This window comes from Siniperca chuatsi, linkage group LG2, assembly GCF_020085105.1.
Source record: "Siniperca chuatsi isolate FFG_IHB_CAS linkage group LG2, ASM2008510v1, whole genome shotgun sequence".
NCBI classification, from domain to species: Eukaryota; Metazoa; Chordata; class Actinopteri; order Centrarchiformes; family Sinipercidae; genus Siniperca; species Siniperca chuatsi.
Genome location: NC_058043.1, coordinates 15,992,340 through 16,017,907, shown reverse-complemented (window position 1 = coordinate 16,017,907; position 25,568 = coordinate 15,992,340). Strand labels below are relative to the sequence as shown.

General features: G+C 39.9%; 2 protein-coding genes across 7 annotated transcripts in view; one reads left to right on the top strand and one right to left on the bottom strand.

Moving 5' to 3' along the window:
• The window catches only part of camk1a (calcium/calmodulin-dependent protein kinase Ia), a 24,912-nt gene extending 11,850 nt beyond the window's left edge, over positions 1-13,062 (bottom strand). Inside the window, exons 1-3 of the mRNA XM_044176699.1 lie at positions 12,952-13,062; positions 10,448-10,561; positions 8,895-9,013 (exon numbers count right to left, since the gene is read on the bottom strand). Of these exons, the coding sequence (XP_044032634.1) occupies positions 8,895-8,980 (86 nt within the window). The 5' untranslated portion in view covers positions 8,981-9,013; positions 10,448-10,561; positions 12,952-13,062. The remainder of the gene's footprint in view (positions 1-8,894; positions 9,014-10,447; positions 10,562-12,951) is intronic.
• pbrm1l (polybromo 1, like) lies at positions 12,610-25,568 on the top strand. Of its 6 annotated transcripts, none has more exons than XM_044176555.1 (30): positions 12,610-12,769; positions 13,081-13,259; positions 13,387-13,484; positions 13,712-13,859; positions 14,022-14,171; positions 14,433-14,549; positions 14,640-14,708; positions 14,818-14,916; positions 14,994-15,079; positions 15,208-15,299; positions 15,386-15,602; positions 15,789-15,930; positions 16,124-16,209; positions 16,374-16,653; positions 16,773-16,878; positions 17,318-17,957; positions 18,858-19,078; positions 19,197-19,385; positions 19,676-19,833; positions 19,926-20,168; positions 20,764-20,909; positions 21,042-21,199; positions 21,647-21,830; positions 21,937-22,144; positions 22,264-22,462; positions 22,542-22,697; positions 23,576-23,737; positions 24,100-24,164; positions 24,393-24,597; positions 25,144-25,568. In XM_044176555.1, exons 2-30 carry the CDS (start codon positions 13,116-13,118, stop codon positions 25,305-25,307), a joined length of 4,932 nt encoding a protein of 1,643 aa, XP_044032490.1. In that variant the 5' UTR covers positions 12,610-12,769; positions 13,081-13,115; the 3' UTR covers positions 25,308-25,568. The 6 variants fall into 6 exon arrangements, with proteins under 6 accessions (XP_044032490.1, XP_044032509.1, XP_044032498.1 ...); XM_044176574.1 differs by having other exon boundaries at positions 19,194-19,385; positions 22,542-22,613; XM_044176563.1 differs by having other exon boundaries at positions 19,194-19,385; positions 23,576-23,704.

Here is a 25,568-nt window from a genome sequence, read left to right as displayed (position 1 = left end):
CTTGAGGCTTCAAAACGGTAGTCCACAAACCAATAGGTGACATCGCGGTGACTGTGTCCACTTCTTTTATACAGTCGATGGTTGCACCAGCTGTTCGTAAATCCATCACTTAGTTTGTGTGTAAAGTCCTTCCTAAGTTATTAGTAGATACTAGCTAGTTTCAAACTAGAGAGTTGCTAAATTGGGTTGCACCAGTCAAACGGGGTTAATTCCTATGTTCCCAGGGTCCTATGTTCCCCATATTTATATGGCACATAATGGGAACATGACAAAGGGTCCTATGTTCCCTAGTTCTAAGGGGAGGGTTAGGGAACTTAGGACCCTGAGAACATAGGACCCTGGGAACATAGATACGCTCCTGTCAAACGTACGAGATGTCTTAGCTAGTAAAGCCTTTAGTAATGTGTAAATCAGTTACTAAGTGATATCTGTGGCGGCATCCAATCAGAAAGCATTCAACAATGTAAACAAGGAAGTCGACAACATTCTGCATTGGGCCAGTGGGCCAAGATATCTAAGTGCAATACAGACTTGTAGACTTGGTGAAAGTGCACCGTTATAATTTGGTGTTCAAGGTTGGCTTACGCCTTAATCGATAACTGTGACGTATTACCCATTGAAATATGCTGTCCATTTTCAATTAGCTCCAAGTGGGCTATACGTTGCATTGTTATTGTTGTAGCAGACAAATTGTTTGGTTGGTTATCAGCTATGCAGCTGTTACATCTATTAGTTAGGTGTATATGTGCTTCCCAACTGTGGTCATTGAAAAAACACTTATGTTGTGACTGGAGTAACAACCTCAAAGCCGCTGTTATAGTTTATCACTATCCAGTTAGAACATTAACTCAGTTCAACCCTGACATCTAAACCACATTCTTAGTAGTTAAAACAAAGGTGACTGTTAAAAAAGCTACCCAAACTATCGGCAAGTATCCTCTGCATTGCAGAGCTACATTTTGGACCACTTACCACAATTGTGTGCCCATGAAATTTTAAAGCAAACCGTACAAACGTAAATGTAAATTATGAAGTGAATGGAGGGGTGCACGGTGGCAGAGCGGCTACAGCTCCTGCCTCCCAATAAGGAGATCGTGGGTTCGTGGGTTCGATTCCCGGACCGGACCAACATCACACAATCTCTCTGGGTGGAGTCTGCATGTCCTCCCCGTGTTACCGTGGGTTCTCTCCGGGTTCTCCGGCTTCCTCCCACCGTCCAAAGACATGCATGTGTAGGTTAATTGATAACTCTAAATTGCCCGTATTGAATGAATGTGTGAGTGAATGGTTGTCTGTCCTTGTCTGTGTCTGTGTTCGCCCTGCGACGAGTTGGCCACTGTCCAGGGTGTGCCCTGCCTAAGGCCCGAAGTCACTGGGATAGGCTCCAGTCACCCGCGACCCCTAACGGGGACCAAGCGGTAGAAAATGGATGGATGGATGAAGTGAATGGACAAACCCTGCAAAGATGAGTGGGCCAAAACTCCTCCACAGCGCTGTAAAAGACTCACAGCAAGTCATTGCAAATGCTTGATTGCAGTTGTTGCTGCTAAGGGTGGCCCAACCAGTTAGTTAGGTTTAACTAATATTTAAATTTGTTTGATGATCTGAAACATTTAAGTGTGACAAACATGCAAAAAAATAAGAAATCAGGAAGGGGGCAAACACTTTTGCTATATATAGGTGTATAGTAATAATATTTTGTAACAACTAATCTCTACAAAAGCATTAATTTGTGTGGTAATTAAGTACATTTCCACTTAGTAAACACTAACATAATATCTAGACTAAGTTTGAACTTTTGAACAGCTTGTCCAGGAGCTGGTTTCACAATAACTACACGATCAAAAGCGTGATGTAATTAAAGCCTGTTGCACTCAAAATGATGGATGTTTGCTGCAATGGCAAATACTATTCACAATGTGCTTTTTTTCTGTTTTAAAGATACACCACCTGTCAGACAGAGTCAGGCCCCTTGGACCTGTTGCAGACAGCTACGAGCATCCATTAGTCTATTGATCTCACCTGATGCAAGTGATCCCTTCAAGCCCAATATGCCTCCAAGTCCCAAAAAAGCTTTCTCTTTTTAGCCTAATCCATTTTGTGTGTGTGTGTGTGCGTGTGTGTGTGTATGTGTTTGAGAGAGAGACAGAAAGATAAGAGTGAATATGTGCGGACATACAGTATAATCCCATTACAAACAATCTCAAGATTCATTCTTACAACAGCGTCATGAAAAATAACTTCATATATTCATATCAACAAAGCTTGAAACTGGACCATTCACTAACAATTGTATGTTTTCCACCAATACTCTACTAAAATCATGTATAGGTCAAACCTCCTAACTCCTCTGCTCATCTCAACCAAACAAACCAACCAGCATGAGTGCTTTCCAACAGTGTTTAGTACTGCATCGTCACAATGTTTATGCTCCTACAAATTATCCACCTGGACTGCACAAGGAGTTCTTAAAACTGGCCTGCCCCATATCTTACTTCTTATACCTTTGTTTCTTTTTTAAAGCACCATGAAATTTAAATTTAATTTTATAATTATCTTTTTTTCTGGGTAAAACATTCAATCTATGAATTTTCAGTTAGGTTCCTCCTGATGTTAAAGCTCAATTAAACGATAGGCAATGTATTTTAATATTGAATCAAATATGACGTTATGAAAGGGGTGCCAGAACTGCTGATCCTACACTGTAAAAATTAAAGGATACTCGAGGCTCCTTTTAGGGTTCCTCAGTTTGCCACACAGCCTCCAGGAACCCATTTATACACATTAGTTCTCTGAGGAACTTCATTGGGTAGTTTATCATGTTCCTTGAGGAACCCTTTTTCCAGGACGGTCTGGAACCACTTTGGGTGCTTCAAAGCACTATTTCCTAATCGTCTGCGGTTCCTCAAGGAACTTTCCACTTATTTGTGGATTTGAGGCCTATTATTGCTACTGCTGCAACTACTATTACTACTAACCAAAAGGTACCAAATCAAATATAATTGGAGGAATATTTGTAAAAAGTTTTTTTATGTAATACATTAAGAATTTAAAGAAGAATACAATGAGGTGTATTTTATTTCATAATTTAAAAAATACACAAAATAAATAAGCAATAACTAAACAACATGCTTTCCTCGGATTTATATAGCTATAAAATGAAACCTTTGGAGTTTTTTTGCTGCTCATCAGGAAGTAATCCAAAGACATTTTTAATAATTTTTTTTGGTTAAAATTATGAATCAGTTCATCAACCAAACAATAAACAGATTACTCATCAAAATCCATGTGGGAACCACAAAAGCTCAAGAAGACCTCAATAAGAAGAACAACAACTTTGAACACGTCAAAAATTGTAGAGATAAGTTTGATAAGTTTGTCTCAAGGTAAAATATCAAAATATTTTGTCGGTTCTGACAAGATTTGTGTCAGTGAAAGCAACAGAAATAGTTCAGGAGCACAGAGTTTGAATGAAAAGATTTTTTCTCTCAAGGTGTTTTCTCATAATTTAGCATATGATTGATGCGGCATGGAAACCAACAGCAAGCCATAGAGTGAAATACAGAGAAAGAAAATTCAGCAGAGACAACAGACAGAGCAAGACGGACACGGCTTGGAAACCAACAGCAAACTGTAATGGAGCAGAACAGAGGACAGAGGGCTTGGGGGTTGGGATGGGAGAAACAGGATTGACTGCAGGACCAGTCTTCTTCTTTTTCTGCAGAGTGTGAACCACAAAGAGGAAAAACAATCATTAATTTAACTAAAATAATTCCTCATGGTAATTGCAAGAAGTATTATTTAAATGTATGTTCAGCCATGTGACTGTAAACATGTACAAAACAAATATTTTAAGAGAATTTAACAATTGTCGTGGAGCACAACATTAATAAAATTGCATAATTGTGTAATTTTAGTCAGAATGTGTTGACAATTATATATTTAAAAGCCTAATGCACTTCGCAAAAGCCGTTAAACTCTTTTGTCAGTTAACATAGCTAACTTAAGGCCGTTAGCATCATTGCTAACATTAGCCACACTATAGGAATAGTAATGCTACATAGAGGCTGTATTTCCTGTAATGTGTAAACTCCATATCAGTTATCACGCCAATTTAATGTCAATTTAAACCACTTAACATGTGTCTTTTGCTGTTACAGAGTTAGCAGTACACATCTACCTACCTCAGAGGACCACAGCAGAGTCTCCGTTGGTCCAACGTCGCGCATTTGAATTTGACCGAGGCGCATCCAGGGACACTCGGAAATTCTATTGTTAAGTACTATATATATATATATATATATATATATATATATATATATATATATATATATATATATATAGAGAGAGTATTATACATATTATATAGCATCATAATCAGCATCATTTGTATCACCTCCAGTTTAGTTGATGGCAAACAGGTTGATGGCTACGGTTATAGCTTAGAATGCTGTGTGTATGAATATTATGCATAAACCCATAGTGTGTGTGTGTGTATCATGGTTTAAAGGTCCATGATGATTTGAGAATTGGAATTTCCTACTATACATGAATGCACAGTCACATCACTTAAGAATCCACCAAGGGCTGTTAACTGTTGTCACAATCCTGGGTCATTGAGAGGCACCACTCAAACTCCAGGTCATTACTCAAAGGGTGTAATTCCTATCACCTAGTAAATAAATATGTTCATTAAAAAAAAACGTCAAAGAAAATTTAATATTTTAAAATGTTTTAATGGGATTTAACAGTTCAATGATACCCTAGATGTATGAAAGATGTGGAACATTTTGAAAGTAGTTTATAGCTGAAAGAATTAATTAGTAGATAAGACTTGAAAAAGTGTAAAATTGTCTAAGCTCTGTATGTGTGTGTGTGCGTGCCTGCTTGGACACACATGTATGAATACATGACAGAGAGCGAGAAGCTTCCCCCATACTGAGATATAAAACCTCATAATTTGTAAAAGGTTTGCACCTCAAATTTATTTTTAAGTATTTGAGGCACTTTTAGTTTTTACAGTGTACTGAGAATTAACACCAAATTCTACAGCTCTTGCAGGTTTAGATGATTTGAGCTCATTGTTTTGGGTTGGCAGACAACTTCACAAAGGTTGACCGCATTCTTAGTGTTTTATTCTACGACCACTCTGTGTCATGTAGCTGTTTTGTTTGGTGAATAGCTCTGTGATGGAGAGGTCTGAAAGGAGAATTGAGCATCAGCAATACACTTAAGAAGTACTCTGCTGTGTTGTTTAAAACTGTTTTACTGCTGTGTTGTGGTCTGAAATTGTTTTATTAACTGGCCCCATGCGCTTCATTTCTGTCAGACAAGCCACCAGCTTGCGGGGATATCTCTGTCCACAGGACTCGTAAACTGAACTAATGTTCATGCATCAATATCACTACTCCTAGCCCTTTAAGTCTCGCCCTGACATCCTATTTCATGCATAAACACATCCAGCCATGGACAAAAGTTACTATCTCTAAGTGATTTCATGGGACATTTAATCAAACTGCAAAAGAAAAAAAGACATCCATGAAGTCAACATCCATGAAAGACTGTTGTTACAGAAGCTAACACTTCTACTAATTGCACTGATTACAACACTAACCCATAACAACTACAGTGATGGGTGAGCTGCTCTATATCCCCCATTCCCATCTACAGTCTTTAACAAAAACTCTCTGGGTAAAGACAGCCTCCAGATCACAGTTAAGAAAACCTGAGTGAGCTAGAATCTCATCATGTGTGTTATGCCTTGATTTGACAAAAACAACAACAGAGGTATGACACCATATTGACTCTGAAGAGTCCATTCAGAAACAGCATCACAACTCTTAAAAAGGCCAAGAAGCCTCACAAGTATAGTTATATAGCTTTATATCAGAGCTATATACTGTACTTCGCCATTCATTTCATCCTAGGTAAATGACATTGTTAAAGGAGAAGTGTTGAGAATAACAAAAAATAAAAACATCTGTGACCAAAGAGTGACAGACATGATAACTGTAGAGTGGGTTTTTTTTTTCATCTGCTAAAACTACCTTGAGGACAGCTTGTCCTGAAGTGGACTCCAAACAGAGGTAGAACTGTGAGGATTAGCTGGATCTGAATACAATATTTCAACATAAATCAATTAACTTCACACACTGAATTCCTGGATAAAGCTCCTCTGTAATCTTCTCTCCGAGCATAAGGAGCTTTCCGTCAACACATTAATTCTGCCCTCTGCCAGGTCCAGCTATAGTGAAAGGAGGGAAAGAATATTACTTCAGCTTTTTTCCCCATTTTCTGTCTTGAAATATGGGAACATGGTATCCTGGCAATTCACTCTTTCAATCCTTGTTACATAACCCTTAATATCATACTTCAAATTACAATCACTGTTTTAAGTTACTGTGAGTCTTAATGGAATCATAACAGAAGTTTTCAGCGTTGAGCAGCGGTCATAAATTCTCATATATACAATGCGCTAGTCAAAGTGGATTTCATACATCATGCACAGCCCTGAGACACAGACTGATGGAGTCTTATTTGATGTCCTCCTACAGCACTCAACATTACCAGACAGCCTCACCATCTACCCACTGCTATTTCACTTTTTTGGATGTGAACCAGAGTTACGCAGTGATTAAAATCTGATTCTGTGCAGCCTCTCTGGGGAAGCAGGTGTGATTCCAAGAAGAAAGAAAACAACCACACTCCATATGGCACACTCGTGTCATCACAGGTGGACGTGTGCTAGGTCACTTGTACTTAGTTTGGGGGGGTGGAGAGGTGCCGTCCAACCATCTGGACTCAATCCTGTCCCCCTGGAGAGTGCAGTCACAGGTCCTTGTGAGTCCAGCCCTCACCATTACTGACTGCAAGGCAACCTTTACCCCAATGGTTGAAGATTAATTTAGCAGTTTATTCCAAAATGAAGGTATATTAAATCAAAATCTAATTTTAAGTATAATCTATTTTGGATTCCAGACTATGTAGCTATAACAAAATGTAATCAGGGTTAATGTAGGTTGACACCATACCATATTGCATGTGTAGGTGAGTTGAACTTCAGCTTTAAAAGTTTTTCCGACAAATCTTAGGCAGCAGCTGCAGGAACGTGTTTATGTGATCGTTCCACTGTCTCTCACATCCTTCCAGTCAATCATCATATGAGCAGAGGAAGGTGCAGCTGATTCTTACAGATAGATGGGTTATATTCAAACATTACAGGTTTCATTGGGTTTTGTATTGTAATTTGTATTTGATAACTTGTGGGCAATAAGACAGAACCACTGAATTTAGTTAGAATTTAGTTTCAGGGTTAATGGCAGGATAAAACATGGGCTTTCAGTGCTTTCATACAAAGAGAAAAATGTTTGTACACTGATAACAGCCTTGCATCTATTCAGGACTCTTCCCACTCTCCTCAAAACAAGAAAACCAAGTCAGAGCTAACATGAAGGCCAGACTGCAGAAATATCATCACCTCTGTGATATCCCGCATGTGCATTCCACATTATGCACATTTCTATACAGTATCTACACTGGCCTGGCAGGATTGACTTAGATCAGTGATTGGTGCTTTACAATATAATATATTTGTAATGAATGGTTAAAATAAAGTCCCCAGTGTGAATCTGCCATTAACTGTCCAAGTCATATTGTTTTGATTACATAATGTTACATTTGAAATACTCATGTTCACAAATACTGATGTAATGCCCAAGGCAGGAAGAATAACTAAACTGACAATGATTCAGTTACAAACACACTCATAAGCAACCATGCACACGCATGCCTGTACACACATAGTTGCGTGTGCAAATAAAACACATGCATGTTAAACACATACACAATTGCAGCTCTAGCACTTTAAACTCATGGTCAGCAACAGTCTGTAATAAAGACCAACTTGGAAATCTGCAAGCTGCCCTCCAAAACTAAAGTGAGTTAAGTTTTTAATGCTTTTGTATTTATATATTCAGCTGTTTACTTTGCATTGACTTTGACCAGTCAATCCATAAAACTTAACTGTAATCCATTTAAAATGTTTTTGTACTGCTCAGACGAAAGTCAAATCAAAGGGGAAAAAATGCATTTTTGAATACTTTTATACTTTTAGGCGAGTGTGAAATAGCTGCGTCAGCATCCAACAGTGGCCAAGAACAAGACAAGTCTGAGTCAAAATAGGCGTAAGGGACAGGCACATCCAAAATGTCAGTCAAGTTTCTTGAGAGACTCCAGAGTCCAGACTCTAATACTGCAGCTGTTACAGCATGGACGGATAGGGGGAAAATGAGTGGTGGGCCCCTTTTGACCCCTCAGTTTCTCCAACTCTCTGTGAATTGTGTATGTACTCTGTTACCCGCAAGTACCCATCGATTACAGTGCACACCGCAGACTACATATGGCAGCATCATTATATTTTGCCTGAAACTCTGAAAAGCAACCAGTGCTAGAACTCAGCCTGGCCCCATGGTTGCTGTCAATTGTTTTTTTATTTTTTTTGGTCATTTGATTTAAAAACAATGTGATCCATTTTAGAACAACAAACTCTCTGATAACAAAAAACAGATTTGACTAAGGGCACCTTCTAAGACAACTGACCCACATTTAAGGGTGAGTTCATCCAAATCACACAAAAACATACTTATTGTGGTATCTAGTTATGCGGATAGTTTTAGATTAATTTTCCAAGGCTACGAGGCATTCACTGCTGAGACTTCTGCAGCCAAACCCATGGAGAAAATGGAACCAGTGCAATGGAGGTAAATGGAGCTAAAATTATATATGAAAACCTAACACCAGCTGAGGGTCTGGGGCCACTGGTGCAGTTGCCCACTTGCTCCATTGGTAATCCAGCCTTGTCCTGACAACAGCGCTAAACTATCAGTGCAACTTACGTTCCCAGTACTTCTTTGAAGTCATAATGTTCTTTGATGTCTGATGTCTTCTTTTTCCATCCATTTCCATCCTCTCCGAGAGGCATCCTACAATGCTGATCGGATTTGCCACACTACAGCTATGGGGCAAAAAGTGCAGAATAAAGAAACAGTGAATAGACTCAGAGTATGCACAATGAAGTTTTGACCCACTGCATGTGTAATCAAATCTAGAAAAATCTTGAATCAGGAGGATTGTGCTAAATTGAACCAGTGATGGATTTACTGATTGGACCAGTGACTTGAAATGAAAAAAAGACAAAAATTCCCTCAAAGGCAGCATAGTTTGGTTTTTGATGTTATAGTGAGTTTGTAACAACTTTCTGATGTTGTTTCTCTATTACAAACATCATTCCAGCACACGGTAGGGAAATAATAGATTGAATTTAACTTGAAATATTACAATGAATGGGAACTCTTTCACTGTTTAATGTAGTTCATTAAGAGTATTTTGACTGTGAGAGAGAGAGTCTGCCTCTGTATCAGTTTAATATGTCCATTACAGTTTGGCTGACTGATGCGATTGTTGCATAAAACCTTCAGCCATTAGTGTTTTGGTTATTGCAGCTCTTGCTTGCATTTTTTAAGACCAGTAGAGTTTCTTCTTGTATGATGCTGAAAAAGTCCAATCAAAGTAAAAGAAAACACTGAAACTGTAGGCATGCCCTGTACTGCAGTCTTCTTCTTTTTTTTTTTAAATCTTTGCTCTTGTGTTATTCTTTATTTCATAAAACAGGATATATTAGAGAGAAAACTTGTAAAAGGCTAAGCAAAAGGTCATGAATGTTACTAACAAATGAATAAGAACATAACATTAATACAAACTAGCCTAGATCAAGACAAATATAAACTTATAGGCTGACAAGAAGATATTACTACCGCCCCCCCAAAAAAGCAACAACCCACAACAATTACAGACTTCTTTGCAGACATGCGGACAAGCAACAATAAATAGAAACAAAACAGCTTGAAAGTAGGGCAAACAGTGCAGCAGAGACAGTCGCAAAAAAGGGACCGTGTACTGGCTCAAAAACAAACGCATGGTCAGGCCAGCTGGGGGACGTGTTATATTTAACGTCTGAAGCTTTAAGCAATTAGGTTGCTCTGAAGAAAAAAATCTACAAATACAAGAGCTCTATAATACAGCATTCCGCTGAGAAACAATTGATACCCTGTTCTGCATTGAGGCTGCAGGGCGTGAATGACAAGCGGGAGGTGGAATGGAAATTAAAACGTTTTGCCGGTGCAATATGTCTGCAATTTTGAAACGAGTCCGATTTTCGTGTTGGTGATCACGCAAGTAGGATACAGAAAGAAAAGGCGGTGTGGGTGTGCGAACCGTAGCTACTGCAGCGCTCAAGGGTATGGCAGTCAAAGGAAGACAGCATCTTTGGGTTAAATCAGGAGGCTGCAGACGTGAAGCGCACTAAAAGCTGTACAAGTTGTATTGCCGACAGAAAAAAAACTACATGATTGATGATGCATTTCGGTGAATAAGTGAAAAAAACTCATACCTGAATGGCGATCTGTGCTGTGTTCTTCTTCCCTCTGGGAGCGATGTGGTTGCTGTGCTTGTGCGCAGCGCTGGGTCCGCTCAGACTTCTCCTGACGTCAAGAAAACCAGACGTCTGTGGACGTAGTGCAGCAGAAAATCACTCACTGTTCTCTTAACAACGCTATCTGCGATTCACCTTATGACAGTCGAGCCACCGTCTGTCATATGTGGGCAGCTTTTTTGTACATCTGCTTGTTATTTTCTGAAAGCTTCCTGCGGCACAGTTGATAACGCTCCTGCTGTAGCAGAGTATGCGGGGTATGCAGACAGTTTTAGAGGCTTTTCAAATCAGGCATAACGTGTCATTGTGAATAATTTATCATACAGCACTGACAAGGCACACACAAGCGGCCTGAATGCTATAAAATAAAAGCATTCAAGGTTCATACTGAAAATGCGCCGCAGAATGTAGGAGCACTGGTGCGTTTTAAACCAACAGGACTAATATAGCCTACACTTGCAGGGAATTAAAGCTCTGATTTTCCACTTATGTTAGGCCAACGCCCTGCTTCACTCTCTCACAGCATCAACACTGTCACACTCACGGGACCCTTCCCAAAGTCCACCTGGACATAGGCTATCACGGGTCCGGGCTCATCAGAGGTGTATGAGAGGTGTGGCCCCGACAGCCTATTGACATCTATTGTAAGCTACAGGGTATGGACTAACAACAAAATACAACAACACCAAGAGCTAAAAATACCAAAAAGTTGAGGAGAACATGATGCATAACAGTTAACTTGAATATACCACATGTTGAAGGGCTGCAGAACAGCAGATCATTTCTACCCCATCCCCAAACCATCCAACCCCTCATCCCACTGTCTAAAACCCTTCCACTTTCCCCTCCAACTCCACCAAGAGGCAAAAATAAAATTATAATAATGAACAAACAGACAATATCTTCAGATTTATCCACACACCAACTTATTCAAAAAGATATATGAATGCCAAGGTCAATGAATGCCAATACAGCCAAGGTCATCTATACATGCACATACATATGTGCATGCAGCGTCTCCATTAATAACATTTCTGTCTCCCTTTTTGTCTTTTCTTTCTTTAAATGACAGAGAACCATACTGTACTGTGCAAATGACAAATTAAGTCACTTGAAGTATGCAGCTTTTGGGGTCTTTGATATGAAACATTTTGAAAATCTCTGCTCAGGCCTATTGCTGAAGACTTGTTTACCTGTAATAAGAGGACAACCATAAGCAGTGAATACTCAGATTTTGACTTTGATTGTGCTCATCTTTAACAGGTGCATTTGTAGACAATTCAGTTAAATGTAAATAAACATTTTTTTTATATGACACTGGAACTCAACTTGAACGTGAAACATTAGATTCATGGACTGTATATACAAACACTGTAAACACTTCAAATGTGTCCTATATTAACTAAACATGTTTCAACCACTGGTCAGCATGCACAGATTCTCTACACTATAGTAACACAGCTGTTTGATCATTATTTTGGGGCCATGGTCAAACCCATGAATTCCTTGCAAAAATGAAAATGTCATCATCAGATACTGAGGCACAACATCTGTGCTCTGACCCCATTAGTGCACAGAGACCCAGATAGGGCTGTGGTTTAAAATTTGTCAAAGATGTAAAGAGGTTTAACTATTAGCAAGTACTTAACATTTAACTAATTTAACTACCGTTCACCTGCACAAACAACCTCATTTTTCGAAGTCGAAGTAAAACTACCAGTGATAAATAGATGAAAAAATAAACCAGACATTTTTGAGGTAGTGACCGCACACTCAGTCCATAAAAAAATATGATCAAGAATCTTTTAAACACTAATGAGTGCAACGTGTTTCACTCTGCGCTTCATCAGGCTCATCATGAGCCACTAACTTTTTGTTGTTCATCTCGCAGCTGTCAGCATCTCTAGCGCCACATTAAATAAAGGTTGATATTATCGTTGCTGTTGTTAGGCTATATAGTGTTATATGGTTTAAAAGGCCACTTGTAAATTCTGCCTCAACAAACTTACACTACTGTCGGCTTACTAATATTAATATTACAATAAAACATGTATTTCGATTGTTTATTGTGTATCTGCTGTCTATGGCTGGCACATATTGAGTGCATTACTACTCATACACTGTAGGGGGCAGCACTGCCTCCGGTGGCGCTTCGCTTCTCTACACACAAACGCAATACAACCTCAACTTCCGGGTAGGAGTTTCAAACAACACTAGCTAAATAGCTAGCAGTTACACATTTTTGCTCAGGGAACTACAGCAAACTTTGCTGAGTTTTGGGTAAGATAAGTTTTCGAAAGTTATGTTTTTTTTTTAACGGTATCCCAGCTTACATGTGTTTTCTGGTAACTTTAGAATATTTAGCTTGGCTGTGTTGTTAGGAAAGCGGCAAGCCAGCTAAGATAACATGCTAACAGCCGCTCGTCTGTTTGCTTTGTTTCATAGATCCAAGTGGTGCTAACCGGTTGAGTTTGCTCTTGTTCCAGTTTTAGCCTTGTTGTGAATGGCGCGATGATCGACCGGTGTTCTTTTTATCTTAAGTTAATGGCTGGCCAAAAGCCACAGTGAATTTAATATTTTTTGTTTTGTAGCTAGCGGGCTAGCCTGTTGTTTAAACCAGCCAGCGATGTCAGCGAGCTCCAAGAGGAGAAGAGCCACCTCACCCTCCAGCAGTGTCAGTGGAGGGGGTGACCTCGATGATACCTCCTCCTCTACTCCTGGAAGTGGCAGAAAAAGGAGAAGAATCTCCAATGTTCCTCCTGTAGATACGGTGAATGCACTTGATTTATTGTCTGATTTATTTGCACCAGGGTTTGTATGTCTTCTCTTACTTAATATGTGTGCATTAGTAAACACTGAAACAGGTATTAAGGGTTTTGATGACGTATTCCCTCCAGATTGCTGTATGCCATGAGCTGTTCAACACTGTCAGGGACCACAAGGATGAACAAGGGAGGCAACTTTGTGAAGTTTTCCTAAGGGTACCAAAGAGAAGGTATTGTAACATAAAGGCCTGAGTAAAGCTTAAAATTGGCAGCACTGGAAACTTTGTGGGTCGACCTGTCCAAGATACCCCTTGCAGTTAACTTGCATACCAACCATTCATAAACTGTCATGTCATATTTAGATTTGACAGTCTGACTGGTGGGTGGGTCTTGCTGGGCAGCTCATTCAGACATAAGGAGATTACAGTGATGTCTGCTCCCTCTTGTTCTTTTTCAGGAATCAGCCTGATTATTATGAAGTGGTGTCCCAGCCAATTGATATGACAAAAATTCAGTATAAACTGAAGTCAGAAGATTATACTGATGTGGAGCAGCTTACTGCAGATTTCCAGCTCATGTTCAACAATGCTAAATCATTCTACAAGGTAGGGAGAAAAAAAGTACAGGTACAGTATTTCTGTCACTGTAATTTAGTGTAATATGACAATTATTCTGTTAAGCCATATTTTCAAAATTCATTAGGTTTAAGTTTGGTCTCCATATTCCCATGTCAATTCTGTATTCCTTTGTTGTGTTCAACAATTCAGCGTGACAGTGAGGAGTATCAGGCTGCATGCAAGCTGTGGGAGGTATATTTGCAAACAAGGGCTGAGTTTGTGCAACCTGGGGACGGAGATGAGGATGATGAAGATGGTGATGATATGATGGATAATCCAGGAATGTCAACTGAAGATGAGGTAAGTTCTTTTCCTCATTAGATGCATTGTTGTGGTGCCTTGTCTGCTTGTATGACTGTCCCTTATGAGCTCAGCCTATGTGTTTTGCATTGTTAAAAAAGGTTGGTGTCTTTTTACTGAATGAAACATTTATTTTCAATGTTTTTAAATGTCTGAGGTGTTTTTGTATTTTGTAGATTTATATGCTTTTCTCGTTGTTGTAGCAAATAGCAGGGACCAACATGCTACAGGAGAACTAAATTATGCATATTTATCTTTTAGACCTCAACAGGCAGTTTGAAGGAGGTGCTGGAGCAACTCTTGGAGGCTGTGGTGTCACACACTGATCCCTCAGGGCGTCTGGTCAGTGAACTGTTCCAGAAAATGCCTTCCAAAATGGTAAGTCCTTGAAGAGTCTTTGGACTTCAAATGGTGCCCCTGAAGTTGTTACACATTCTTGACATTTACAGGCCTGTCTGTCTTTCCTAGCATTACCCAGACTACTATGCCATTATAAAGGAACCAATAGATCTGAGAATGATCGCTCAAAGAATACAGGTAGTTAATTCACTTGCTGACTGATTGTGCATCATTCTTCTAAAAATTCACAGATGTCAGAACTTCATGATGTTTTATTATAACCAGCACTAATTTATATTATTTGTAGATTGGATACTATAAAAGTGTCAATGCTATGGCCAAGGACGTTGACCTGATGGCCAAAAATGCCAAAACGTACAATGAACCAGGATCTCAGGTTTTCAAGGTAAACTCTTTTTCTTGATTTTCTTTTTTATAAGATGTAACATCCCAAATATTAACAATTGTTCTCTCATTATATAGGATGCTAACACTATAAAGAAAGTCTTCATCCAGCGGAAGACTGAACTTGAACACGGTGAACCCACTAAATCTAGTCTTCGCATCAGGTATTAAACAACAATTGCATTTTCAGTGTATTATTCACACATGACTCAGCAAATTATTCTCTGGCAGGAAACGGATTATTTCAAGATATACATGGTGTATGTCTTGTGTCTTTACTGTTACTATTCAGAAATCGCAGGTCTGGCCAGGGGGATCGACTCTCTGGCGTCAGCGTAGCTCTTCACTATGGCTCAGAGAGTGAGGATGACCCTGTGCTCTCTGGTAATTATCAGCACTTCAGGCTGCAGAGATATTTACCTTGTGTTTGTGTTAAAAGAATAACAGTTGTCCCACGTAAATGTTTGCAGGCTCTGTGTGCTATGACGAGGGAGAGTCAGAGGCTGAGAGTCAGAGTTCTAGTATGGAAATGAGCAACCCAATCTTCCAACTGTATGAAGCTGTGAGGGGTGCCAGGAACAACCAGGGCCAGGTCTTCTCTGAGCCTTTCCAGCACCTGCCCTCTCGCAGGGAATATCCCGACTATTATCAGCAGATCAAACAGCCCATCGCTCTGCAGCAGATCAGGTAAGGAATGATCATTCAGTAGATTCAGATGATATCATGTCCAGAGGCAGAATAGCAGATTGTTAAAAAGTTAGTGATACACTTATTGGCACGTACACCAACTGGTGTGGAAGATTCACCTTTTACCAGCAAATAACAGTTTCAAGTGAAATTCAAGTCCTTGATAATGTTTTGTTTATTTTTAAGGGCAAAGATGAAGAATGGCGAGTATGAAAGTGTGGAACAGATGGACGCTGACCTCACTCTGATGTTTGAGAATGCAAAGCGCTACAACATGCCTAACTCAAGCATTTACAAACGGGCCTTTAGGCTTCAGCAGATCATGCAGGTAAGGACATCTGCTCTCTTTTGATCTCAGGTTATGCTTGAAGATGTTTTCACTCCAGTTAGGCCAAGAATTAAAGAAATTAGTTGTAATTTGAAACAGACCATGAAGCATCTTGCGGAAATAGCTCAGTGAGTGTAATTGTCCACCAAGGTCTGTCTGACAGGCCTGTCTGTTGATCCATCTGTTTGTATAGGCGAAAAAGAGGGAACTTCTGAGGAGAGATGATGAGGATGGAGACAGCATTCTGTCATCTGATGCAGGGAGCATCAAGAGGAAAAGGTACACAGGTTTTTCTCTCTCCTTTCAGATTTTTTTCTCAAATTGTATATTGCTATTTCTCTTAAATATGAAGAATTTGTAGTTTTCTTGCTAACAACATAACAAAATACATTGCTGTTATTGCCATTCAAGCTCATTCAAATTCTACTTTGATTCTTTTTAAGCCACAAGAAAAATGTCAGAAAGAACCGAATGAAAGCCTTATACGTCGCAGTGACTGAGGCTAGGGAGGTGGGCACCAATCGGCGTCTTTGTGATCTGTTTATGGTCAAACCATCCAAGAAGGACTACCCTGACTATTATAAGGTCATCCTCGAACCAATGGACCTGAAGACCATTGAGCACAATGTCCGCAATGAACGCTATGCCACAGAGGAAGCTCTGATGGAAGACATGAAGTTGATGTTCCGTAACGCCCGGCATTACAACGAGGAAGGATCTCAGGTAGACAGTGTATTAAGTGCAAAATATGCAACATTAATCTTTGCTATTATTGAATGCAAAACAATCGTGGCATGAGCTATGTTTTTCTGATACTACCAATGTTTGGGGGCTTAACGTAGGTGTATAATGATGCTGATATTCTGGAGAAGATACTGAAGGACAAGCGCAAGGAGTTGGGACCTCTGCCAGAAGAAGATGATATGGGATCTCCCAAACTGAAACTAAGTAAGTTTGAACATATCAGTGTTTTTGCGTGTTTTTAGCTCATTTACTAAAAATCGGATACACTTAGTACACTACACTACTACCAAAAATGTTCTAAAACAAATCAGCATTATAGATTTTTCTAACCTTGCCACAGGCAGCCACAAGATGTCATTCATTTCATTATGGTATAAAATTGGCTTGCAGAAACAAGTCAGTGCTAGCTAATTCATTGCTGTAAACATTATGTTTGCTTATTATTATTATTCTTTGGTAATCCAGCAAATTTATTAAATTAATCTTGCAATAGCAACATGTGAAAATAATGGCTTGCTGAGAGATTATTAGGTCATTGCAGAGGTCTGCAAGATGTCTCCATGTTGCTGTTGGTACTACTTTTTTTTCTTCTTGGCTTTAATTTTGGTTTTTAATTATTTATTTATTTATTATTTTTATTCAGGAAAGAGTGGTGTTTCTCCAAAGAAGTCCAAATACCTCACCCCCCTCCAGCAGAGGTTAAATGAGCTCTACGATGCTGTGCGAAACTTCACCGACCGCAGAGGTCGGCGTCTAAGCACAATCTTCCTCCGTCTGCCATCTCGTGCCGAGTTGCCTGACTACTATGCTACCATCAAGAAACCCATCGAAATGGAGCGCCTGCGAAGCCATATGGCGGCTGGCCGTTACCAAGACGTTGAAGCCCTGATGGAGGACTTTGCTCTCATGTTCAACAATGCCTGCATGTATAATGAGCCTGAGTCTCTGATCTATCGGGATGCTCTAGTGTTGCACCGGGTGCTGCTGGAGACACGCAAGCAGCAAGAGGGAGGCGAGGACTCCGGGCCTCCTGCTGTGGGTCCTCTGGTGCGAGAGCTGATCAGGAACCTGTTTGTATCCGTGCTTGGCCACCAGGATGAAGAGGGCCGATGCTACAGTGACTCACTGGCTGAGATTCCTGCTGTGGATCCAGCCGCCCCTGAGAAACCACCGCTTAACTTTGATATCATCAGGATGAATGTGGACCGTGGCCGCTACAGGAGACTGGATGTCTTCCAGGAACACATGTTTGAAGTGCTGGAGAAGGCAAGGAGGCTACACAGGTATATCAACTTATTTTGAAAGGGCTGCCATGAGGCTATATCAATAGTGTTTGCTCTAGGTTTTTTTTTTTTTTTTTTTTTTTTTTTGTCCCTAGACTGAACCGAGCTGTAATGTATCTGACATTGAAACAGCAAATAGAATAGGTTTTCACATGATTACACTGGATGCATGGTGTTGAAATGTTTTACTAATATCTGATAGCACAACATTTTCAAATAAAATGTTTTATTCCTAGAAACATTCTCTGTTAAGAGACTGTCATGCTGTTGCCACAAATTAAAACCAGAATTTGTAAACATCAATTAGGGAAATATGCTCTCTTCAGGTCTAATAGATGTTTTTTAGTTAAAAAAAATAGTTATCCAGTAACTGGCTACTGACTTTCACATTTAAACTAAAATAGTATTTTAATGATTATTCCTTGTATGAATTAAAATAATAAAATATAACAATAAGCTGACCAATATATCATGTACCATCTTCTGATTGCCCCTCATGTACATATTTTTGTTAAATAACTTATGGATCACCTCCTTTTTGCAGTGACTGTGCAGTGTAATATGCTTGCTAGTAACTTCCAAGAGCCCTTTTATTTCATTTGTACTATTTTCAAACATAATTTGGATAATATAATGTGTTGTTATGATATCCAGTTGGTAGGTTGGGTCCAAATTTATGAGTCAGCATTTAACATCTTTAACAAGCATTTGTGTAACATTTTATAACATGTTATGCACAGTTATCTACTTTGTAGTAAACTGTTCAGGATTTAAAACAAATTTCATTCTTGCAGAACAACATACTATTTAATGCATCCTGAATCTGGGCTTGCTTTACAACAAACACACAGCCAAACTGTCTTCAGAAGTTTTTACGTAATGTCTTTTTTGCATTTGCAGGACTGACTCAGAGATATTTGAGGATGCAGTGGAACTACAACAGTTTTTCATTAAGATCAGGGATGAGCTATGCAAGAATGGAGAGATTCTGCTGTCCTCTTCACTCAACTACACATCAAAACACCTGCACAGCGATGTAGAGCAGGAGAAAAGGGAGAAAATTCCCAATGAGATTGAGGAGGACAGGCGAAAGAAGGAAGAAGAGGAGGAGCAAAACAAAGGTGTGTGTGTGTGTGTGTGTGTGTGGACTTAATGGTGTAACACACAGGTATGAAGAATATATTAAAATGTTGATGATGTATTAATTTGAAATCATTATATATTTCTCACCTCAAGAAGGTGAGAAAGCAGAGGACCTGCCAGGAGAGTCATGGCAGTTAGAGTCGGAGACAGAGCGTGTGTACAGTCAGAACTGCAGCTTTGAAAACAGCACCTACCATGTGGGGGACTTTGTCTATGTGGAGCCGTCAGAGCCGAACCTGAAGCCACACATCGTCTGTATTGAACGCCTGTGGGAGGATGAAGCAGGTAACACTCATCACTTTTTTGGCAAAATCATTATCAATTGGTATGTCTGTATACATACGGTACCATAAACATACGGTCATAAACAGCAAATGTACCTGTTATGACACACTCCAGTCGATATCAATAGGCAGAATTATTATAAGAAATCACTTTAAATAATGGTTTCATTTTTATTTTACTTAATAAATACTGTGATTATTTTTTATTTTTTTCAAATTTCAATTTTCTTGTATCGAATATTTGCTAATATGTGCTTGTCTTGGCTTGTGTGTGTGTGTGTGTGTGTGAAGGTGAGAAGTGGCTCTATGGCTGCTGGTTCTACAGACCAAGTGAAACCTTCCACCTGGCAACACGCAAGTTTCTGGAAAAGGAGGTCTTCAAGAGCGACTACTATAACAAAGTGTCTATCAGTAAAGTTTTGGGCAAATGCGTGGTCATGTTTGTGAAGGTAAGACCCTGAACCACATATAGAAAGTTGTTTTGTTTAATTTGACACAGGAATCTGTTCACCTAATCATGGCTTTTTGCTGGTTTCTGTAGGATTATTTCAAAATGCAACCTGAGGGCTATAGAGCCGAGGATGTGTACATCTGCGAATCCCGCTATGCTGCCAGGAACAAGTCGTTCAAGAAGATCAAAATATGGGCCGTACCCGTGAGCTCTGTGAAACTGGTCCCTCGGGAGTTGCCACTGCCCGTTGTCCGTGTTGCTTCCATGTTTGCCAAGCCTGACCAGGACAAACAGACAATTTCATATACAGACAGTGGCAGTTTTGTGGACAAGGTGCGGTTACACTGTATTTTCTTGGGTTTGGACATGGCGATACATAATTTGTTGTATAGCTTAGTTTGTTTTTTTAAATTTCTGATCCAAACATAAGAAAGATTATGTTCTTGACCCGAGGAATTTGCTCTAAATAAGGCCTTATAGTTTTTCTAAGTGGCATATGATCCTGTGTGAGCCTTTTATTTAGACTTTTTTGGAAACTGCGTCATTGTACAAGCTAATAAAAGGACACAACAAAGTCAAATTATAGGTACAGATAATGGGGTGACACCAGACTTCAATATTGACCTACCTTTGGCCTAATCTCAAAAGGCCTCCATAATCAGGAAACTAGCGCTCTAGTCAAATTCATTGTGATGGATAAGGCTGGAGTCCAGGTCTAAATGAAAAATAAAATCTAGAGTATTTTGTTGCCAAGCAAGAACACTGTCAGTTGACCTGCAGGGGATTAATTAACTCACTGAGTGGTAGCAGGCATGTCTTGACAAGGAGCCGGTTAGCAGAGGAGTAGTTAGTTCCAATTATTAAAGTTTGTTTGTCACAATATAAACAAACACCTGAGAACTCTGTGTGTGCATATTTATTAATTTAGGAGAGAGAGGATGTCCCTATGGAGATGAGTGGAGCGGAGCCTGGCTGTCATTACTATGAACAGTTACGCTACAACAACGTGTGGTTTAAAGTGGGAGACTGTGTTTACATCCAGTCACATGGTCTGTCAAAGCCCCGGGTTGCCAGGTGGGTGAAAATATATTTTGCTCTCTAGTGTAAGAAGACCTCTTATTGAAGTGGGTTCTGGTGTGACATTGGTGCTATATAGTTATTGCATTATTAACTATTGGTAACATGGCTCCCTTGACTGGGCTGCAGGATTGAGAAGCTGTGGGTGCAGAATGGAACTACTTTCTTCTTTGGACCCATCTTCATTCATCCTGAGGAAACAGAGCACGAACCGACCAAGATGTTCTACAAGAGAGAAGTGTTTCTGAGCAATCTGGAGGAGATCTTGCCCATGACCTGTGTCATAGGTACTGCTTTGATAACTTCCCAGAACTTATGTTCACACATCAGTGAGCCAGTACATCTTTCATGTAATTAAAGGAATAGTTCAACGTTGTGGGAAATTAGCTTATTTGATTTCTGGCAGCGAAGATTTATATCACTCTCATATCTGTCCGTTAAACATAAAGTTATGGCCAGCTGCCAGTTAGCTTAGCACAAAGACTGGAAACGGCAGTCTTTGGATGAAGCAGTACAGTTATAGTGACTCTACCAGAAATCAAATAGGCATATTGAAACTATTACTATTCAAACATATGTCAAACTATTCCTTTCACCAGCTATTTTTTTAAACTGACATTACAGCTACAATTTTTACATATGAGGCTTTGTGCTAGTGTGAATTTTGACACAAGTTATTCAACAACAGTCTTATTATTAACAAACAAGTTTTATCCTTCCTGTCTGCTCTCCAGGCAAATGTATGGTGTCCTCCTTTAAGGACTACCTGTCATGCAGACCTACTGAGGTTTCAGAAGAGGATGTCCTGCTGTGCGAAAGCCGCTACATTGAGACAGAGAAGCAGATGAAGAAGTTCAAGGGTCTGAAACGCTTCTCATACTCTTCCAAAGTGGTGGAGGATGAGATCTTCTATTTCAGGTTGGTCAGTCAAGCAGTGCACAGATTCTGATTCAAAGCTATACAATTTCTTTCCCATTCTGAATTTTTGTTTGTTTGTTTTCTCTTGTGCTGGTATCTTACGTAGGAAATTGATAGTGCCACAGAAGGAAGCATCACCCTTTTTGGACAAGAAGATAGATGAGCTTGAGGTTAAACTGGCAGATATTGAGGATGCAGATGATGATATGGAAGATATGGATGATGAAGAGGAGGCTCCAGAGACACCTTCCATGCCTCAGATGCAAACTCCACTTGCAAGCGATATGGACATCATGCCATACACACCTTCTCAGGTACCCATACACCTCCAAAGACCTTAACCCAAGAGGCCCACGTCTTGCGTCCAAAGGCTTCAAACCCTCCTACTAATATTATCACGTTTTTTAACTTGCGTCTTTGTTTTTTCATCAAGTCCACTCCTAGGGTGAAGGGCTTGTCAAAGAAGGAAGGGGCCAAGAGGAAGATGAACATGAGTGGCTATATCTTGTTCAGCAGTGAAATGCGAGCAGTCATCAAAGCTCGACACCCAGACTTCTCCTTTGGGGAGCTGAGTCGACTCGTAGGCACTGAGTGGAGGAACCTCGAGGCTTCCAAAAAAGCAGAGTATGAAGGTGAGCAGAAGAAGCAATTCGTGGGTGTTGAAAGTTACTGTGAACTGAAGTAAAGACAGAAATTATTTGTTTGTTTCAGAACGTGCAGCCAAAATAGTGGAGCAACAAGATCGTGAGAGACCACCCCAGAAGCAAGCGTCCCCTAGAGCAGGTACCCCCGTAGGGGCACTGATGGGGGTGGTGCCATCGCCTAGCACTATGGGAATGATAAACCAGACCATGTCACCTGTGTCAGGTAACCCCTCTCAGAGACAGCACGAGTATTTGACAGCAAGGCAGCAGGGAAATGAGGCTGGACTGTTAAAATCCGTAATCCTCTAATTTCCTAACCATTTAAAACTTATTTATCTCAAAACTACATTCTTAAAGCATCATTTTTCCTCTTTTGCTGCTGTTTGACATTGTTTTATATCATATCTGAAATTGCACGACATTGACTGCATGAATGATTTTTAACCATCAATAACTTTTTTGCAATTTCATTTAACTTTTATGCTTGTTTTGCCTGCTAACATTCTCAGACCCATTTGTATTGTCTGCCCCTTTCGCACACTGTAACTTTAACATCACTAGGTCCGGTTATTTGAGTGAGGCAGTGGTTTTCATTTTCCACACATTGGTCTCTAATACAGAAAAATTCAATGTCAAGTCTCCTATCACATTGACCGTCCATGATAGAAACGTTTGTTGTTTTGTTTTTTTGTCAGCACAGCTGGACAACAAAAGAGAGTTTGAAAAAAGTACACCACAGAAGACGGCCATTTTGTATTTTCAGAGTATACACAAATGACTGATTTAGCTCATATCAACAGTCATATCACAGTTAATATATATAGTTAGCTTGGTGACATCTTGCAAGCTTTACATGGGGATATTTCTCCTGTTCCCACTAGAGTTGTTACACAAGTTACACATGTGTAAACATATAACTAGTCCTGAGCAAACTTGTCTGAAATTGATTCAAACACAGAGAATTACCAGAGTACTTATGGCTTAAGGTGAATGTGTGAAAGGGGTCACTGTGTGCAGTAGTAGTGCATGTTATTTTAGAGTCAGCTGCATGTCACTTATGCATGGATATGTTGTTGTCCTCTCCTCGCCCTCTTCCCAAAGGCATGATGGGAGCTTACGGCCCACCTTACATGCCCATGCAGGGCCCCCATGAGGGCTTGTTGAGTGTGGCCCCAATGTCACCTCACCCTGTAGGGGGCCCCCACCTGCCTCCTCACCATCTCCAGCAAGGTATGCCTGGGTACCCTGGCATGCCTCATCAGGGTAAGGGCCACTGTCCTAGCCACACCTGCTCAGTCACATCCAGTCGTGTCTCTCCTGCTGGAGGGGTTTACCTGGTCCACAGGCTGCAAAGCCTGATGTACTCACCGAGCAGTCACAGCTTTCTGGTCTCTTACAACCTCTCTCAAAGTGTACTCACATGCCACACCTAAAATATACAGGATACACATTTACATTCACAGATATAATGCATGTAAAAAACAAATCAAACAACTAACATTCAACTGATATTCAGCATTCAACATTTCCACAAGTCATTGTAAAACACTGTTGTAGATCTTAACATAAAGCAAACCAACAAGAGTTTACTAAATGCACAGAAACAAAATATTGTCATTTTACAGGTATGATGGGCGCTGGTATAAATGGCATGGCAGGAAGTCCTGCACCAGGAAACTTTATGCAGCAGGTGAGCCCCATTTCAGAAAATACTACTGCGTTCACATAGTTTTCAACTTTATAGGAAATTTTGTTTTTGAATATATATGAATATGATAATCATTTTGCTCCCTGCATAATTTATCATTACTGGCATTCTGCTTCAGCCATGTTACAAAATATGATATATATAATTTTTTTTTAGTATTCCATATATTGTCGACATGCTAAAAAGTATATTGTCATTGTTCAATTTTAGCCTGGGATGTTCAGCCCAGGGCCACATGCTCCTCCACCATATCCAGGACAGGGCCAGCCCTCACACCTGCAGCCCACCACTCCCATGTTTGTGGCTCCACCACCAAAGACCCAGAGGGTGCTTCACTCAGAGGCCTACCTTAAGTACATTGAGGGCTTGAATTCAGAGTCTGGCACTGTCAGCAAGTGGGACCAAACACTCAAAGGTGGTGTTCCTTAAGTCATCTTTTCGTGTGTGTGTGTGTGTGTGTGTGTGTGTGTGTGTGTGTGTGTGTGTGTGTGTGTGTGTGGGGAAGCGCTCTTGTGGACACAATATTGACAGAAAGTTATTATTATACCACAGATGTCCCCCACATGATCCGATTAGATTTGAGAGTGCGTCTCATAATTGTTTCTTCATAGATTAACTTACTACCTTCTAACATCTGTTATTAAGATCCTAAATTCATCATATTAGAGCCTGTTTTGTTTTTTTAAGTCAAGACAAGTATGTTGATGTAAAAAAAAGGTTTGCTGTTACTGGAAATGTGATTACTTTTTACATATAAATCAAGAACAGTACATGAGAGAAGCAGGTTCGTTAAAATATGAAAATATATATATCAGGAAAGTAATGTATACATTTTTTCATTAAGCATAAATTGTGACTTTCATAGCAATTTGATCAGCTCAAGTGCCTCCTCGCTCACAAAAGTAAACATTATTCGCCTGTTAAATAAGTGCTTTAATCAAAAACACTATTTCCATAACAGCTCAAAGGCGTGACACTCACCTGACCAAAGAGCAGGAGAGCCGGCTGCCAGCTCACTGGCTGAAGAGCAAAGGAGCCCACACCACCATGGCGGATGCACTGTGGCGCCTGCGTGACCTGATGTTGAGAGACTCTCTGAACATCTGTCAGGCACACAACCTGTAACCTGTTGGACTCGAACCACTATAACCAGCTCACTCACTGCTCTTATCCTCAAGCTTTGGGGTTTAGGAAGTATTATAGACCATAGAAGCAATTTTATAGTGAATCACCATCAATTTTATATTTATTGGCTAACATAATGAGCTTGATAGTTATTTGTGTGTGGATTTTCATTTTTTTACATGACCGGATTAATTGTGTTGCAAAATCAGTGGTTTTTTTGGCTTACTGATGCTACCAAAATAAAATTCCGAATACCCTGTT

Excerpts from the sequence above, each read along its gene's own strand:
- pbrm1l (XM_044176546.1), top strand. The coding sequence starts at position 13,116 with ATGTCAGCGAGCTCCAAGAGGAGAAGAGCCACCTCACCCTCCAGCAGT. Across the intron at positions 22,463-22,541 it reads CAAAAAAGCAGAGTATGAAG|AACGTGCAGCCAAAATAGTG; the intron begins GTGAGCAGAAGA and ends TGTTTGTTTCAG. Across the intron at positions 23,738-24,099 it reads CCCTGGCATGCCTCATCAGG|GTATGATGGGCGCTGGTATA; the intron begins GTAAGGGCCACT and ends GTCATTTTACAG.